At 39.8% G+C, this 19,541-nt stretch overlaps 1 protein-coding gene across 3 annotated transcripts in view; it reads left to right on the top strand.

The window, feature by feature from the left end:
• The window catches only part of LDLRAD3 (low density lipoprotein receptor class A domain containing 3), a 123,351-nt gene that overhangs the window by 51,235 nt on the left and 52,575 nt on the right, over positions 1-19,541 (top strand). For 2 of the 3 annotated variants that reach the window (XM_026055588.1, XM_026055589.1), the window contains 2 exons: positions 8,910-9,035; positions 12,919-13,053. In XM_026055588.1, the coding sequence (XP_025911373.1) occupies positions 8,910-9,035; positions 12,919-13,053 (261 nt within the window). The remainder of the gene's footprint in view (positions 1-8,909; positions 9,036-12,918; positions 13,054-19,541) is intronic. The other variant, XM_026055590.1, reaches the window with a different exon arrangement.

The following is a 19,541-nucleotide window of genomic DNA, read 5'->3' as shown; positions in this document are numbered from 1 at the left end:
TTTTAGTTAAGATGCCCTCAAGAATCCAGCCTGTACTGCAGCACTCATGAAAAGTGAAGTAAAGGGGAATTGCTTCTAAAATCTCTTACTTAGCTGCCTTCAGGTATGCATTCACTGTTACAACTAGTGAGTAATCAAGTATCAAGGTTTTGATAGCATTAGTTCTGAGTAAGGGGGGTAGGTACAGTTGAGTTTACAATAAGAGCTGGAATAGAAACTGAGCTGGGAGAGGATAATGATAATCTTTGGCAAAAAGGTTTGTCAGCCACTAGTTGAAAAGCCCACTCTCCAGTGTATGAGAAGAGCTCAGAGTGCCATTTGGCCAGCAGGGTCACTGGAACATATACGTTCGTAAAGTTTTTAGCAGATTTCTTAGGTAGGTGACAAACATCAGAATTCTTAAACAAAGCTGAACATTAAGCAGTGCATGAAATGAGCATCTACATTAACTGAGAAGATGCTCTAAGCCAGCTGCTGATCTTTTTGTCACTTACTCAGATGGCTCACACACTTAGAATATCAAACTAGAATTAACTCTTGTTTCGCTCATGATTAAGCAACCACTTAGAGTAGTTATAATATGATTTATAATGAAGTGACCATGCTGAACATTTCATTTGAAGCTCAATTACAAAAATTTACACATGATTAAGGGTGAGTGCAATAGCAACTTGCATTTGATAGCTCTTTATGCAAGGAGATCAAGAAAGATTGTGGTGCTAATTATTTTAATCCTCCTGCTGGTCTCCTGTAGATGGGGGTTGGTAAATAGGCCCATTTGAGAGCTTGACAATGACACACACTTAACAGTTGGATAGAATCAGTGGCAAAATAGGGAATAAAGAGATCATATAGCTACTAGCCCAGAGCAGAGTGAGGGACCGTAGTCTGTGAAACACTGATATCCTGTAAGGAGAGTTGCCCCCTACTACTGAAGTCCCTTAGGGTGAAATTCAGTTCTGCTAGTATGAATCCTGAGTAACCTGATAACTTTGAAATTGTGCTGAATTTATACAGCTGATTTAAAATTTGTCCTTTTGTATGAAATTATTATTCATATTTTTTTCTTTAATGAGCAGTGGCTTCTAAAATACTTCTTTTCGTGAGAAACTGTTTTCATGAAATATCTGACAACGTAGCTTTTTGTCCCTGTTCTCACCTGATATCTCATCTGCTTTGTGACAGTTTTGAAAGGTGCTTAGACTTCTAAAACATGAAAGATTACTTAAGGCCTTACTATTTGACAAGGAAGAAATAAAGACCACTGTCTCCTTAATACTCCAGCTATAAAGTGCTTTCTCTTTTTCCCCTTTTCAAAGGAAGCAGTTGCATCTTGGTGGAGCTGACTCCACTGGCTTTTAAAATTTATTTATTTTAGTGTTGTTCTTTCCCCCAACTGTAAATTATAGTGTAAATATTGCCCCTGTAAGTGAGTGAGGGTTTATTCCGTTGGAGGCAACCTCTTATGATCCCTATGGGGTTAATCTCACTAATTGTTAGAAAACATTACTGCCTTTCTCTAAGTTTCTTAGAGCAGTTTCCTACCAATAGCTTTCCACCAGAGAGATCTGAGTGGCTGGACAGGGAGCAGAGGCTAGAGTGTTGCAAGGGCTTTTTTAGGTGTGATGAATGCTCTGAAGTGGTTGTATTTTAGATCAAAGCTCATTAAGTTAAATAGTTGCTTTATCCTGGAGAACTTCTGGCATTATAAACTGTGTGGATTTTATGCTGGAAATAGTGCTCATTTGTTATCTATCTAAAAGAATAAAGCTAAGAGGAAGCAGAGGCAGTGAAACTTCTTGTCATTCTGCTGGAGAGCCCTGATGAGGAGACGTGTGAGCGAACAAATGATGTGTTCACATGCTGTGCTGAGACACCTGACTGACTGCAGGTAGTAATAGCTTTCCCACTGGGAACTGAACTGAAAATATTGTAGGGTCAAAACAGCAATTAACTAACCAAAAAAACCCCTATTAGTATCAACTGGGTTAGGGTTTGTATCAGTTACTGAGGTGAAAGGCCCTGTACCCTGGTGCCATCCTGCTTATGCTATATAGTGTTGTAAAACTGATCCTCCTCTTAGTACATTAAAGATGAACCCTGTTTTCTGAAGAGTGGGCACAAGCGGAAAAGATGGCTACTTTTAACTCCTTCATATAGAGTCTTTATTGAAATGCTGTGCCTAGCCACACCTGCATTAAGATAAACTTGACTTACAGTGCTGTCTGGTATGCCTGTGGCATCTCAACATAAAAATTACAACAGCAGAGAAGCTTAAGGGGGTCCAGTATCAAAGTGAGGAAAATATCTATGGCTGTGCAATAATGCAGCAACTGCACACAACGGTTTCTGTTTAGAGACTTGTTCTTGTTGTGTGCAAGTAATCAAGTTTTGATTAGCTGAATAAATCATAATTTATTGTTGGATTGAGATGTGTGGACCTGAAACAGCATACAGTTATTTTGCCTGATTGCTACCTGGAGGGGTTCTGAGGCAACAATTTGAGTTCAAAGATGCTGATACTGGAATACTGTGCAGTATACTTCCAGCTGCAGGTTGTCACAAAATGTCTGCTGTTGATCTGCTACATCATTATTCCTGTTTCCTCACTCCAAATTGCAAAATAACTGAGAAATATTTAAAAAAAAAAAAAAAAAAAAGGAAAGAATTGTTTGTAGTGTTAAAAGAAGGCAATGTGCTTGTCCTAGTGGTGGCATCATGTAGGGTACCTGTTGTATGCTATATGTGCATCTGTTGCATGCAATGAGCAATGCCTGTACTAGCTCATTGAGACAAGATATGAAATGCTGGAGGTGTGGACTAGCTGGCTGAACAGTAAAGGTTCTGACAGAAAATTTCTTCCCCAAAGGTTTCACTAGCAAGACTGTTCACTGGCTCCCACAAGAGAAACTCTGTAATAAATGGTGTAAAATAAGTGTCTTCTCTAAGCATTGGCAGATAGCTCTAAAATTTTTTCTCTTTGTTATCTAAACACTAGATTAGTATCTACTTAGAGTTGCATAGCACTTTTTTTTTTCTTCTTCTAAGAGATTGGCTGTACCATCTTGTCCTAGCTATATATCCCTTAAATCTGTAATCCACATGTGCAGTTTATTTTTATAATTCACGTTTTCTTTGCTGCTCAGTTGCAGCATTCATTATGTATGGAATACAAAGCACTTCCCCATTCAAGAAGGAAACCTGTTGTAACTTTTTAATCGGTTTTAAGACCTTGTAACCAAGTCAAAAGAATGTCAGAATTCCTTTTATCCAAGGACATGTCTATATATAGTATCTGGTTTTACCCCACATATGCCAAATCTGTTTGATTCCCCAGTGTTGCTCATCTTTTTGAGAAATAATAGAATGGATTAGACTTTTTGAAAAATAGCGTTGTTTCACACTTGGTGCCCTAAAGGTAGTAATAGGCTTTTCTGTTCATGCTGTAGAGCCGTGCATGCAAGCTGCCGTTTCTTCATTGGAACATACAGCCAATCCTGTTCAGAAATTACTTTATTGGAAATTAATTTATTTTAGAGCCTTAAAAGAAGGGAGTGGGGTGATTGGTTTCTGTGTAGCATACGAAATGAAGTCACACATTCATACACAACTGCTAAAATAGTTCTCTTGAACGTAAGCAAATCTACCTGGGGGGAGTGTTTGGCAAGCGTTATACTGTGGCCAGCAGTTCTCTGCAACCAACATAGCCATTTCCTTCAGTTCTGAATTTTAAGAGATGAGGAGAACATTTTAGTGTAGAGCATAGCTAAAGGAGTGAGAGGAGGCCCCTCCAGTGCACTACTGTTCACTGGCACCTCTTTCCCCATACCATGGGAATACTGTTTTGGTTGATATAAATATAGATTCACGTTAATGCCTTAGTCCTGGATTGCTTCTGCCATTACTAGGTAACAAATGAAGAGTTGATCTGGGATGGATTTATTCTTTCTTACCATAGGTGTGCAGAGTGATTGAACGTCTGTTCGTTTCATTCTTTCTGTGTTTGCTATAGTGCTGCAATTGATTTGCCATATGGATCCAGATTAGAATCTGCTATTTGAGTAGCCCTTCTTTAGACATAGTTTTCTGAGTTGTGTGATTTCTTGTTGTATTTCAAGTGCATACTTCAGTCCTTCCCACTTCTCTCCAGCACGTGTTGTCTGTGCCTCCCTCCCTCTGTGCCTACCTGCCTCTCCTTGTCTCTCTGTCCCAGGATCTTGAGTCCTGGGCTCAGGAGGATTTGCCAGTTCCTTAAAAAGCCTTTTCTTTGGCTGGTTATAACAATAAGGCTCAATAAGGCCAGATGATCTGCATATGTCTTTCACTGTTCTTCCGGTCTTCTGTCATCTCCTAATCTCCAAGTAATTTTGGAGTACCCTGAGCCCATTTCAGCCAAGTGTGACAAAAGAATATAGGTTGCAAAGATAATGATGCCCTTGACAGCTTATCAAGACTGAAGTTACTGAGAGCGCCAAATAAGGTAGTCACTGTCAAAAAAATGTGCAGCTTTTCAGATATAGATCTACCTGAAAACTTGAGGCCTGTGCAGCAGAGGACACTATGCTGAGCAAAAGAGAGGAACTTAACAGTCATATAATGGGAGTAGGAGTTAGAGGAGCATTGTGAATGTTGCAGCAAATGACTTGAACCTGCTGCAGGCACTCATGACCCTGGTAAACGTGTCTGGTGTTTGTGGTGGTGCCAAAGACCTGAGGAAAATATCTCCAGAGGCCATTGTGGAATGGGAAAGTGTGGTTCTGCTAGGGGAAAAAATGATTGTGCTTTCCATAGGAACGCTGTGAGCAATGACCAAACAACACTTCCTTGAAAACCTCAGAAGACTCTGCCAGAGGACAGCAAGGATGTCAAAACCAAAATAAAGCAGAAATTCCACAGTGGGAGAGTATCTGAAGTACTTGCAGTCAGGGGACATGGCTTGAACTAAGCCACTAGTAGTTTCTGGTCTTTCTTGCATTTATATACAGCATATAAGAAATGCATTTTGTATTTGGATTTTTAAACCTAGAAGACAGTAAGTTCTGCTTAGGAGTGAGAGTTGTTTCTACTAAACTGCACAATTGCGTTGTGACTAGTGAATCACTGTGGTGTTTGAAACATTCTTTTGTCTTTTCAGAGTATTTGACATGAATGAAAATTTGAATCGGGATTGGTTTGTGTATATAATATGCCAGTTGCAAGTATGCAGAATTGCATTTGTCTTTTGGTTCTCCTTCCTTCAAAAATCTTTACATCCAGAGAAAAAATTGACTATGTAAAAGAGAAGTTTAGAGATGATGTGAAGGTGTTTAATTTCTTGTTTGTTTTTGGTCTGTGGTTACCAGCATGGGCTCTTACAATACATAGTTACGCTAACACAAAATCCCATTGTTCTCTAGCTGCTGTTTCAAGAAGAGGAGGTAAGAAAGGGGCTGAGGAGAAAATTTTGAAATAAAGGTTGTATAGGTATAAATAATACTTCCATTAAGTCATTATCCTGATTGGTTTCTCCTTCTTTTTGATGGGATATCAGGATGCTCTGGACAGACTAAAGAATGTATTTTCCAGAATTTTAGTTTTGTTCCTGGGCACTCCAAAGGCCATTTTTCTCCAGATGTTGTGAAACATTAGGTATTGCTTGTGATTTGACTGCGGTAGCTCAAGGGAAAAGCACCAGATATGCTTTTGGCCACCTTGTCCTAGAGGCTAAGACAGCTGCGGTTGGCTGGGGAGTGTCTGTCATACCTGCAGCTGAGCAGTTGCTGCATTTGCCACCACTTGTAGCTCTGTGGTCAGAAAAGTGCAAGTACAGGACTTGTGTTGAAAGGGCCAGAAGCTTAGGTTTTGACAATTGTCAGTCTGAAGTCTGTCTGAAAGAATAAGGCTGTGGTGAGACATCGTCTGTATTAGATAATTTTAGCAATAATTAGATATTTTAGAAATAAATAATTTTGAAGCCTTAATTTGGGTGTTTTTTCGGAGATGGCAAAGGGCATCTCTGAATATGATTTGCCGGAAACCTAATAGCCTCCGAAATCCAGCCCTTTGACCATGACAGAAGCAAACTCAAAGAAATGGAATCTAGTAAATGTTAAGAGGGGCAAAACCACAGTCCCTTCCTCTTTTTCTTATTTCCTCTCCTCTTCTTGGAACTGCTCTGGCTGAAAATACATATTTAAAAAGGAAGTTATCCAGAGACAGTCATTTGTCCTGGTAAATGTAAATGCAGTGCATGATTTGGAAAAGATGTTAGCATTTAGGAAAAAAAAAATCATAAAATGGGAAGTATTGGTCACCTCTTAACGTATGCATGTGGCTACCACACATTCCCAGCAGCAATTTGGCAGGCTGCTCAGCGTGTCGAATATTGGTCGAATGCTAATGTAAACTGCTCGCTTCAAAGATGGTCTTGGAATCTGTTGCCAAAGCGTTTGTTTTGCCTCTTTCGTTTAAAGACTTGGAGTATGGCATTGCATCTGACCTCTTGGTTGCTAAATTATTTAGCTAAAATCAATCTGCCTCAAAGATCTAACACAAAACTTGTTGTTTTAAGTTGTGTAAAGAATTCCAAGGGCTCAGATGTCTTGGCTGAGGGTTTTCCACTGCTGGCATTCTTAAATGCGGCAGTTACTTCAGGATGATTTATCACCAGTCTGTCTATGAAGTAATGGTCCTTTTTTTTTTTTTTCTTTCTTTCCCTGAGTGGACCTTGGATTCTCTTCAGAATAAATGGTGGCTGAGTATGTGAAATTTAGTGATACATCCATCTCATTTTATATTTCATAATCCTAACTGAAAACTACTAGTAGAATAAAGAAAAATGTGTAAGAGAGGAACTGCAGGAATTTGCTTTTGGAGGACTCTAATCAAGCAAGAGTTTACTTACTGTAGTGGTAGTTTAAAACAGCTTATATGCGGTCTGCTGAGTGATGGAAGAAGGCTTTGCTACAGCTGTGTTTAGTTTTTAACCCTGGAAGAAAGGATTCCTTCCAAATTAATGCTGAAACTGCTTATTCTCATTGGATATACCTGTTTTTATTTTGCTTTTGCTGTTTTCCCTGACTTTGTCCTCGCCTCAGAAAGCTGCCTGAATTAGCCTATCAGTATGCCACATGGCTACATAAAGACACTGCCTGTCACTGTGATCTCCAGCTTCACACATCTCAAAATTCAGGAGTTGTAAACACATCTTGCACACTTGGTGTGGAAGTAGGAAAAACTTGCTCAGAATCTGTTAAGTTACATAGCTGGCTGCTTTTCTGCTGTTGTCCCGTCACTGCTCTGTGCATCGCTATTGCTGCGTGTTCCTCTTGCTCTCTGCACGCATCTCTGCAGTTAGCCCGTGCGCTCTCCTCTCAGAGGCTGCCTTTGCTTTCGAGGGGACTTTTTTCTGAAGAGTTCAGTATCCTGTGATACAGTGCAGAAAATGTTAGTTGCATGCTAATTTGAAAAAGGAGAAGGAAGAAAAAAAATCTAACCACATCTTGTTAAATTGTTTTTACTTTGGGGAGCTGCTTTGTTCTAGGGTGGTGATACCACAAGACTGAACTGATGCTTGCCTCGAGCTGTGTGGTGGAAGCATCTGCATTATGCTAGCTGAAGGCAGTGCTCTCTTCTTTTTGCCATGAAGAGTTGCTGTGCAATGAAGTAAAAAATGTGAAGTACTTGAATATAGAATCTCATTTTATCTTGTTGGTTAAATACATTTGGGTGCTATTGTTAGTATTTAGTGTTATGCATCATTGTGCTGGTACTATAAAACAGATGTAGTTCTTGTCCTGAAGAACTTTATAATGAAAACCAGTGGAGAGATGTACTGTAAGAGATGCAGTTTATGTAATTCGTATATTCCTGTTGCACCCAATTTTATATAAATTATTCTGAATAAAGGCAGTGTTAGTTCTAGCATTTTCTTTTGAGTTCAATTTTTTGCAGTTTCTTATGTAGGTCTCTTATGAAGGTCTCTTTATATAACTGCCTAGCTCTTACAAAGAAACTAACTCACTTCCTGCCTCTGTATTCCCCCTTTCCTTTTCCAGTTGTTTCCTGACTCTTTGTACTCCTGTCTTTGCCCAAGTTTGCCTCCAGATCCCATTCCTGTCCTGTTTTCCTAACCTGCTGCCATGTTCCTTGTCCCTGTCTACCCTGGACTCTTAATGGTTAGGCTTCCCTGAGCCAGCAAGAGGGAGCACTGGTGGCGTAAAAAAACAAAAACAAAAACAAAACAAAACAAAAAAAACCCATGCTTTTTGCTGCTATTAAGTGTTTGTGGGCTGAGCATGACAGATAGCTACAGGTTTGGAGGCACTAAGACTGGTCTTGCTAGAACTTTGCAGCTGAGGATTGACAGCAGGTCCATGGCCCTCTGGTCTGCCACGTTAGAGTTTGCTTAATCCCTTCTGTTTAGGAGTCTATCTCCTCAATTTAGAGTTGGAATGGTGACACTTATAGTTCCATACAAAGAGAGGTATTTGCTATTGTTCTCTATGACATATGAGCCTCTGTTTTAATAATTTTCCTCCAAGGCTTCTAACTTGTTTAAATTTGCGTGGATTTTTAAGGGACAGTTAGAAGTACCTCTTTGCCAAATTTAGAAGCGTGTACTCCAAAGCACTGGGGAATCTAATGCTGTTCTGAGAAGCCATTTAACTTATTTTAAGTTTGAATGTTTCAGTCATTCTGGAAATTATGTAAATTAGAAAAAAAAAAAAAACCACCAGCCCAAACAAGTGAAAACTCACAAGAAACTTGATCCATCTGAAAGCAGGTTCATGGGAAGTTTGGAACAAGCTTAATATCGGAGGTGTCAGCACTGTCTAGAATACCCTAACTTGTACTGCTACACAAGTGTCTTTAACCTTTGTAAACTGTTTTCCTAATCTTTGTCCTCTTCTGTATATATCTTCTTTTAGCAAAAGCCAAATCCAAATGTGGTGCCACGTTTTTCCCCTGTGCTAGTGGAATCCACTGCATCATTGGCCGCTTCCGGTGCAACGGCTTTGAGGACTGTCCAGATGGCAGCGATGAAGAAAACTGCAGTAAGTGCAAGTCTATTTGCGAGTGAATAAACTTTTTCTTTCATCTAAGCAGTACTAAATACAGAGGAAGCTAAAGTTAGCCTTTAGTTTTGAGTCAGATATCTTTCCCGCCACTTATCACCCAGATGATCCTTGTGCTTTTCACTCTGTAAGCAATAGGGTCTCTCAGTAGCACCTAGTGTTAAAAACAGTCAGAAATCTGCCTCAACAGGAAGTGTAAACTTCAACGCTCCTCACAAAAGAACCTCTTCAAGCACCTTGTATTAATGACTAGCTTACTTTCATCCTCCTTAGGAGATGTTTGTGTTCTCTGAACATTACTGTTTGCAGATGGGAAGCTGCAAATGTTCCCCTCCAGTCTAGCTGCTGCCTAGGCACTGCCTGCTGTAATTTGGCATAGGGTGTGTTTTTGGTTGTTCATTCAGTAGCTCAGATTAGACTTCTGCAACAGAACAAATGTCTCTACAACAAGCAGTTCAGCAGTGGTGTCAGGGTGATATCCAACTTCTTTGCAAACCACTGCGCTTAAGAATGGAATGGATCTATGTTGCAGAAAATAATAATCCAGGTAAGGCTTCACCTGCCCTCATCTGTTTTTGTTGTGTCCATTTCCCACCCACACATACACAAACACCCCTTTCTTTTCATTAGTATATTCTTCATCTTTTCCTCATCACTGTTTTTTGCCAGTCTGACTGGATGATTTTCACAGCAGTGTTTTTTCTGGTTGACTTTAAGCTGTATCCTTTCTGAACCAATCATAACTACAGAAGAGCAAGACAGAGCCTGTTCTGCCATATGCATTGTCAAGCAAAATTGGCACCAGTCTCAAAATTTAGCCTCTTACTGTTGTCAGAGATAGAGAATCACACCGGACATTCACATCACAGAAACAGAGCTGGCTCTTGTTTGGAGGGCGGAGGGAACACTTAAGAACTTTTTTGAGGTCTAGCTCATCCTTGTGTTCTGTACATAATGCTTGTATATTGCTTTAAGGTTTAATTGTAACCTTTGAATGGCTCCTCTGCACACAGATGAATGTCACTCAGATTGGATAGATGTTACAAATATGACTTAAAATTGCTTAATATTGATTTTTCCCCTTTCTTGTCACTGGAGAGGATGACCTGTTTCATCATTACTGCATTTAGGCATGTCTGTTTATATATGGTCTGAAAGAAGAAAAAAGAGCAGAAGTGGTTGTTTGGTGATAGAGACTCTTGGAGCAAGAAGGAGGTTGTGCTCAGAGTCAAAGATGCCTGCCAATGCACTAGCTTGAGCTGCTGTTCAGCAGCTTGCAGGGGGAAGTCACAGCAAAAAGATCATTTGAAATACTACTTGATTTGAGCTAAAACCTTTGCACGTGGCTGCACAGATTCATTTGTATCTGTAAGTACATCAGGGATATATCATAGCAGTAAGGAAAGGTTATGTTTGATTGAGCAGCTCTGTTGCTATTAGCAGGAGCTGCTAAAAGCCCTGATGTTCTGTGGCTCTGAAGGTAGAAGCTTGCAGCAAATACTTGTTCCTACTCTAGTTGGAGCAGGCTGGGTTTTTTCTTTTAATGACATTTAAAGGTCAGGAGGAAGACAACAGACACTAGCTTTCAAAGACAACAAAAGGGGCGATCTTTACAGTGATATGTCCTCTGAGAAGCAGACAGTGATATACCTTTCTTGTTTGTGTGCTTTCCTCACACGTATTGAGGTCTCTATGGCAGCACCAACATCCTTTAAGATGCCATCTGTTGTTGGCCTAGAGAGTCTCATTTGGGTCCTGGGAGGATTGTGGCAGGGAGATAGCACCTCTACAGAGCAGATGAAACTAGAGAAAGAGGATTAAAGGCTAAGGAAATAATTTGTGATCTTTGGGTTATGCCTAAACAAATGGGACTGGAAAGAGTTTTGGACAAATGTGCCTTGAATATCCTTGAGATGGTGAAGTGACAAATGGCAGATCTCAGTGTCTAAAACACATCAGCACATATGCAATTGATTATGAATTACATAATTTTCCATGTGTTTGCAGTGTGTAGCTTCAATAGGCCTTACAGATGATAATAGCATGCCACTGATCTCCCTTTTACTCTGTGCAGACATGCTGGGAAATACCAAGTGTGTGCTTAAACTGGAAGCCTAGTCGCTGCTTTGCTTATGGAGAGCAATGGTACTGTAGGCCCTGAAGTGACCTGCAAAATCAACATGCAACACAAGTATGCAGCAGCTTCAGACCAAAGGAGATTTAGCATGTTTATGATAAAGGTGCTTCTGGAGAGCTAGGGGAATTACCTGAACATAGGAAGTATTTGTTATATATACTGCAGGTTATATGCATGGCAGACTTTTTTTTAAATACTCTTTAAGGGCACCTCTTAGTTTAAAAAAATAAATAAAAATGCAGCCAGTTAGTATTTGGAAACTGTAATCCCCTTTGTTATTGTGGCAGAGAAGCACTTTGAAGCAGACAAGGCATGTGAACAGTTTTTAAGGTTTTCAGTTGGAATATTGCATTCAGTTTCAGTCACCTCATTACCAAAAACTGGCAGAAGTTCAGAGAACAGTGACAAAAATTATTAAGGGACAGAGATTGATTTATGAAGAGATATTAGAAATAGTTAAATTATGCACATCTCAGCTAAGCCATGACTATGTAGGAAGGCTATATATGCTATATAAGAAGAGTGTAAACAGTGTTCAAGGAGAGGGATTTTATAATTATGCTGAGGTATAGCTAAAAGTAGAGCAAAGAGAAAATTAGCAAATTAACAAAGAGAAAACTTGATGAATATCAAGGAAACCTCCTTGACAGTGAGACATGTTGAAACTGTGGAGTAGTCTCCTAGGAGAAATGATGAAAACTGTACTGCTTGAGGCTTTAAATAAGACTGGACATAACAGTAAATATGCTGTAAGATGCTAGGTTTAGAATAGGTGAAAAGACTGCTCTACCTAAATTAGTCTGCTGAAATTTTATTCTATTTTTGCTGTGTGTGCACATCACCTAACACACTGTTGTTTGAAAGGATTGAAACTATTATTTGAAGGGATTTTTCTGGGGGTTACCACAGTGTGCACTATTGCCCTCAAAAAGGAGTTGCAAATTCAAACACTGAGAAGTTAAGGAATGTCAATATTGACACTTTGGGCAAGAGTAATTTGGTCCCTTGAGATTGTATTGTCATCTGTAAGTGAGAGGACCTCTGCTTGTTCTTGGTGCCCAGATGTGGCAGTCAGGAGCGCTCCTACTCTGCCCAGGGTCGGAGCGTGCCCAGCGAGGGGTGGAAGGGAGCAGCTCCGGGGCTGCGGCATTGCCTTCCTACAAAGGCATATGTGGCCATCATGGACAGGATTTCTGCAGAGCTTCCAGAAGGCACCTCCTTGACAAAGGGGTTACCCCATTTGGAATTTCAGGTCCTGTATTGGCACCTGGGCAAGAATTTTCTACGAAGCTCATTTGGTGGGTGTTCTCATAATAAGAGATTTTAGCTAAACTGAGGCTGACATAATGGGAAGTAACAGGCAGTGTTTATGGTAGGCAGTGCTACCAGTCATATGTCTTCAGAGTGAGCAAATGCTGAGCACCTAACAGTGACCATGATAGGGGCTCACGAGAGCCCCTGAGCAGAAGAATGAACAAAAGACTTGAGTTAACTGTGGGTGGACTACTAGATCTCTGCTAATTCTAATGAATTTTTCATGAATTAGAAATTCCAGCTCCCTGTGTTTAGAGAGACAAGATTTGCTTGATTGCCAAGTTACTCCCACACATTCAGTGAATTGACCAACTGTTGAGTTGTGACCTATTGTTGTGGATTGCTTAAAGGCTATTTCACTGCCTGGGTAAGAGAATTTCTAATGAAAGATCTCACTTTTTGTTTTTACAGCAGCAAATCCCTTGCTTTGCTCTACTGCCCGATTCCACTGTAAAAATGGTCTTTGCATTGATAAAAGCTTCGTGTGTGACAGTCAAAATAACTGTCAAGACAACAGTGATGAAGAAAGCTGTGAAAGCCCTCAAGGTAGGCATGGGGTTTTTATTCTGTTCCGCAACATTATACCAACTTCAATTAATGTGGAACAGGCTCAGAAGAAAACATGATTCTTCTGGGTTACTCTGCATTGGATAGAACTGCTGTTTCTTAATCCTGCAAATAATACCAGTGAAACATGCAGTGTGTGTGTGTGTGTGTATTTCATTCCGAGTGCTCAGAAGACTGCTGATATCTCTTTCAACTCTTTCAACAAATGCACTTTTGCAGAAAGTGCTTATAATCTGTGATCCAGTGCTCACTGAAGTTGCTGGGAGTCCATTCAGTGACTTCCCTGAGATGGACTGGACCCAGAAGGATCAATAATAAAACTTCAGTTTGAAGTAGTTCAACAGTATGTCCATTTCTCAGATGAGTAACTTTGTGTAGGCTTAATTTAGATCTTTATTGCTGAATTACTTTCTGCAAGGTAAGTTTCACTGTAGGACAAGTCTGCAATGAAGGGATTTATTCCTACCCTTCCTCATTTTTGTATTTAAAGAAAAAGGTGAGGATAGGGAAGAAATTTTTACTACTGTTTTAAAATTATTCTGTATCCAGTTTTGTGAGAATTTCACAAAACAATCTGTCTTTTTTTTTTCTTTTTTAACTTCTACTGTTACTCTACATCTAGTGCTCCCAGTTTTGTTTTCTGTAACTTCATGCTATGTCATTCTATAAAACATGAAATACATATGAATTGAGGTTGATGAATGATACATACTGGGCATCATCTGCTAAACCTTTTTATGTCTGAGTAACTACTGAGATCAGAGTAGAGATAAAACAGGAAAGTGCGGGGTTATTTGCAGGAGTGATGCAGTGTGCTTGGGCCTGTAGCGAGCAAGAAGAGCAAGGTATGAAAGAAGATTAAATTAGGAAAATTGAAAGAGAACGACGTTAATATCTGCCTGTGCTGGTGATTTAGTCCATCATTTAAGAGAAGATAATTAAAACAGTGATAAATATTCTTGATGAGTCCTTGCCCCTTTTCAAAGCTCAGAGGGGAAGAGGGAAAACATGCAACAGCAATGTCAACAAAAAATGGTATGTAGCGATGGCTGGTATTTGACAGTCTCTCTTCCGTGCAATTTCTCTGCTTAACCTATGAGCTCTTTTCTTTTGCTTGATATCTGAAAGTGGAATGGGTCATCCTGGTACTTACCTACTTGCTGGACTCTGTGTCGCATCCTCGAACAACTGCTCAGAGAGAGCCTCAGAGAGGAGGGCTTGGCCTGCTCTCGGGTTAAGCTCTCTCTGGATGGAAGGAAAGGACTTCTGAGGGACTAAAATTTGTGTACTGCCACTGCAGTAATGCTGTTGCCACTGTGCTGAGGGGTGAATTGTTTTTCGCTGTAAGCCCAAGGCAGCCTAATAAGATTAACGTGTGGTAAGGGGTTTTTTTTTTGTATAACTTTTTTTTTTTTTAATCAGAAGCCTAAAGCAGCAGTATTCTCTTCCAAGGCTGGGATGGCTGCATCCTCTGCAGATTAATTGGCTGGATTGCCTCCAGGTTGTTTGTTGTCATGACAGTCTGCTTTTGGAAGAGACTGTCAGGCTCAGGAGAAGAAAAGAGCTGTATTTCATGAAGCTGTTACTTTGTCTTTATCTTTGGTCCTCTGGAAAAGTCAGATTAGTAAGATGGTTAAGCAAAGTAATTCTGTCTGATTCTGTGCTTGAAAGAGTCCCCAAACAAGAGAAAAGGAACTCTCTTTCATTAGGACCATAGTAGTAATGGCATGTTTAAAAAAAAAAAGTGCTGTCACAGTTCACAGGAGGAGAAATTGGGTCCAAAGTACAAGATTGGGAGTAAAGAATTCCTGAACTGAAATTCTGGCTCTGTGTATATGTGGTTGTCTCTGTCCTTTGTCAGTTCAGAGTTTCCCTGAATTGCCATTTTCCCATCTGTAAGTGGGTGATGCTTGTGTACCTGTCTTTCAAAGCGAGAATTAAACAGTTTAATGTGCTCAGCTTCCCATCTGAATGTAAAGGAAGATTCCCTCCTGAGTTTGCAGCTAGGGCTATGTCGGTCCTGGCTTCCAGGCGTACAAAGGACTTTGTGTTAATTGAGAATTAGAGGCTACTGTGGACAGAGTCTTTCATTTCTCACCATTCTTTCTACAGCAGATCTAATTATGGTAATTATGATGAGTTTCATGTTAACACAGCACCCAAGAAACCTAGTCATTAACCAGAAYGTAACTGTTCTGGATCCTTAGGGACAGAGCAAGGGTGACAACCTGTATGGTACTATAAAACCAAGATAGAGTATTTTCTTCCAACTATCCATGATATGTAGTAGCTTTAATTCATAGTGTAATTGAGTGAAGTCTGACATATGGGATTACCCTTGTGTGCTATTTTTCCATATAAAAACTTGCTGATTTAGCAAACACTAAGATTCTGAACCACTCCCTATAGTAGGATAGAGCCATTATCACTGTTTAACAGATGGGGAAAATGAGGCACAGAGCAACTCAGCAAAATGCCCCCAGAGTAACATCCTGGCAGTTAGGAGTAGAGCTTCATCTATGCTTATCTGCTTCAGGGGAATGTTGTGAGACTTAATCAATGTTATAAACTGTTTTGAGATACTCTGATAATATGTGGAATAGAAGTGTGAATTATTAATTGGTACTTTGCTCTCTTTCTGCTCTTGGGTAAACTGACAAGCTTTTTATATTAACACCTTTTCCTACTCCTCCATGAACTTCAAAGGCCTCCTTTATCCTGCTGTCATTACTGAAAAGCGCCAGTAGCATATCTGTTTGGTTTGTGTCAGATACTCCTCCATGCATAAAGATCCTTTCAATCAAGGGTGGTCACTGGGTAGGCTAGGAAAACAGGAATGTAAACCCCTACTGAAAATTGTATTGACCTGGCTTTGATATAGGAGACTTCAAAATGAGCCGTCCTTGATGAATGATAGCTTTGCTGGGACATTGCAATTTGAGATGAACCTGAAGCTGTGGGTTTATGATGATTAATTTTAGACATAATTAGGGGTGGGGTAGAATCATTTGAGAGAGAGAGAGAGGCCCCAAGACGTAGTCACAAAAATGGAAGGAAGGTCAAACTTTTGAAGACAATTTCCTGCCCTCCTTTCTTTTCCATTATTACTTGTAACTGAGTGTTGCACATTTTATATAGGGTTTTATGTCATGGGGAAAGTGTCAGTTTAAAAACTTTAACCATTACAAACTAGAAACAAGTCAAATAATTCTGCTCTCATTCTCGACAGTAATTATTTGTAGATCTTGTAGCTGCCATGATAATCCTCAGAGATGTTCCTTTTATCTCACCCCAGTTACACTTCTGTCATCTCTGTTTTCCAGCATTAAAGTAGAATGGCCAGACTTTTATCTTAGTCTTAGAATATAGTGCCTGAATCTTAGGAGCTGGTGAAGGCTATAATTTCTTGCATCATCTTCTGTGTGACTAGTGTGGAATTGCTCTTTCTAGGACATTATTCTAGTTTTAACAACACTTGCAGTGATTGGAATTTCTCTTCCTCCTCTGTGCTTACTGTGTCTTAATCCAAGAAAATTCCTCTCCCCCATCCACTTTTCTTGTATTTCAAGATCTTTCCCCATGCCTTAAATTAACTGATGGTGGTAATCAGTTAGAGCAGCTGCTGCTCTGGGTGTACTTGTCTGACCTGTCATAGGAGGGGGGATTTCCTGCTGATTCCACTGAATTAGAAGGGAATTCCTTGTTCTTTTTCTGCCTCCTCTTAATATTTAACTAGGTGAATTTGTTCAGCTGTAGGACTGTATTTAATGTATTCCCTTAATTGCTTTCTTTTTAAATGTGTTTTCACAGTGTTTCTTCCTCTTGAATTTCTCATCTGTTTTGGATTTTTATTCTAGAAAGATTTAACAGCAACAAAAGAAGTATATTGGCTATTTTGATTCAAACTCATCTTCCTTTCATGGCCCTTCTTTTCTTTCCTTGAAAGTTTGCTAAATACCTTTATTAGTTTTAACCCCGTTGCCTAGGAAAGGGCTTTTTATTGCTGCAAGTCTATATTCACTCTGACTGGTGCTGTAGAGGCCCTTGGCTTCAGTAATGTTCCTACCAGTCCAGCTCTGCAGTTGTTAGTAAACAGTACCATTGTGGTCAAGTTATAAACCAAATGTTCTGCAAGCGTCCTGAAAGTGATTCCTGCCCTGCATTTCTGCAGTGGATTCTGTAATGCCCACTCTTGCACACGTGGATGCCTGCTCTTCTTTCCCCCTAAATTGCGTATTTTTTTCATTGAATCTGAAATAGGGTTTTGATATTCCCCCAAATTCTAAAACACATTTAGAAGCATACACAGCTGTCAGAAATTTCTGTTCTTTCCTCTGTGACGTATATAGATTGCTGGTGTAAAAATTGGCAGCATATTGAAAATCGAAAAATCTGGCCCTGTGTCAAACAAGTAAAATAAGTTCCAAAAATTGATTTATTAAAATTAATTTTTAAGTGACGACAAATTCTGTAACAATCACTTATGTGGATTTAGGTGAGATTAGGTTGGAATGGAACTGCCCATAGCAGTAAGAACTAAGTCCCATTGCTGATGTTTGCATGTATATGATGATGTTTGCATCATCAGCCCTTTGCTGATGTTTGTATAACACAAAGTGGGTTTCAGAACAGACAGCCAAATGCAATAGATGTACTCTAAATTTGCAATGAAATGTCATAATACCTAATTTATAAAACATAAGTAGCTCCTAGAACATCCCACTCCATGTGGAGCTTGTAACCAGCCTTTTGCATGTGGCAAATTGAAATTCTTATATTCCCAAATGCTGTGGTATCACTTAGACATCCCAAAGCCTTGTAGTCTGATTCTGGCTGCACACGTTTCCTTTTACTGAGTCTCTTTGACTCATTATTTACACAGTCTGTAAACTGAAGCTCAATTTGCAATTGCTGTATATAAGCTTAGCCCAAATTCAGCCCACAGCTGGAATTTAATACTCAGAGGCAGACTAAATAGAAGCAGAAACTTAAGAGCTGATACAAACAAAATGTCACTGAATGTTTTATTAAATAAAGGCTATGCCTGAGCATATTTAGCTGTCTGAAATCCCTGATTTATAATATTTCTTAGATGAAAGTATTTCTGTCATCTGTGAATTCTTTCTTTCCTCTGTTCCCTGATAATTTCAGGCTTCCTGTTCTTTATCCCTTTTTACTCTTCCAAAGATGATTTATTTGAGGTGGTATTTACCAAGAGAAAAGGTGATTCATCTGGGTGGAGACTGAAAGATAAGATGAGCTGCCGGAAGCAGGTGTTAGTACTAGAAGGTATTTCAGATGACTGATAAGTTCATCTGTGAATTGATTTCAACAGTATGCAGATTCCAGATCCTCCCACCTTCCAGGCCAGTCTGTATTTTGTAAAACTGATTATTTATCCATTTGATTTGGACAGCAGATAGTAGCATAGGCTTTATTATAAATGGTCCCAGATTTGGACTTCTCCATCAGAAGAATGTTAACTTCTGAGTGGGACTGTGAGGAGAATTCTTTCTTTACTGGGCGTAGAGGCTTTGCAATTAGAGTTGTGTAAAATAGCTCTGTGGATGTCAGGGAGAAGTCCAGAGGACTTCTAAAGTGTATTTCTGAGTTGCTATGTCTTGCACTTCCCTCATCTTACAAAGACGTGAATGTTTTGTTGCAGAACAGACATACTATGCCTGTGTTGTGGATCGGCGTGTTGCCCCTGTGGGCGCTCTGGCCTAGCATTTTGGCAGACTAGTAATAAACATAATGCCAAAATGTTAGACCGCCACTGTTTGTGTTTAGTAGAATAGCTGCCCTCCAACTATAATGTGGAGATAGATAAGCAGTGACTTCAGGTCTTCAAACACACAACAGGCTGTTATTTCAAAGGGTGTTTATGGATCTGGGAGGTATCCAGCCTCTTCACCTGCATCTCCTGTATAGTCCAGCTTTGGGTTGCAGCGGAAAGCAATTATCAGCAGATGATGACTTGGCTAGTGTAAAATCAGCTTCCTGACCTTGATTAAATCTCAGGCAAGGTTTCATACCACTCAAGGATCACTACGTTTACCAACATTTTTAGCAGGAGGAGTTAAAAAAAAAAAAGGGGGGGGGGCAGAGGAAATCTGGCAAGCTGTCATCTTGCCCTGAAAGTGATTCCTTAAATGTAGTACAGAGAAGGAACTGATTCTATTCATATTATGCTTGTTCTGTAAATAGATACCACTTCAGGATGTGGATGTAGACCTTCCCTGAATGTGTAGCTTGCTCTAAATAATGATGAAAGTCGCATTCTTGCAGGTGTGCATTGTGGAACTTCTGCTGTAATCTGGCGATTGATTTATGTAGCTAGGGCTGAAATTATGGTTCTCAAGCTAGTTAGAAAAAAAACGGTACATGCAGGTAGTAACCATGTACCAGCTGCTTTCCTTTCAGCCAACGGCTGATTAGGGAACCTGGGAATTGTGACTGTAAGTGGC

This window comes from Apteryx rowi, unplaced genomic scaffold (assembly GCF_003343035.1).
Source record: "Apteryx rowi isolate R43461 unplaced genomic scaffold, aptRow1 scaffold_124, whole genome shotgun sequence".
In the NCBI taxonomy this organism is placed as follows: domain Eukaryota; kingdom Metazoa; phylum Chordata; class Aves; order Apterygiformes; family Apterygidae; genus Apteryx; species Apteryx rowi.
Note: the sequence above shows the minus strand (reverse complement) of the source record. Positions and strands in the feature narration are given on the sequence as shown.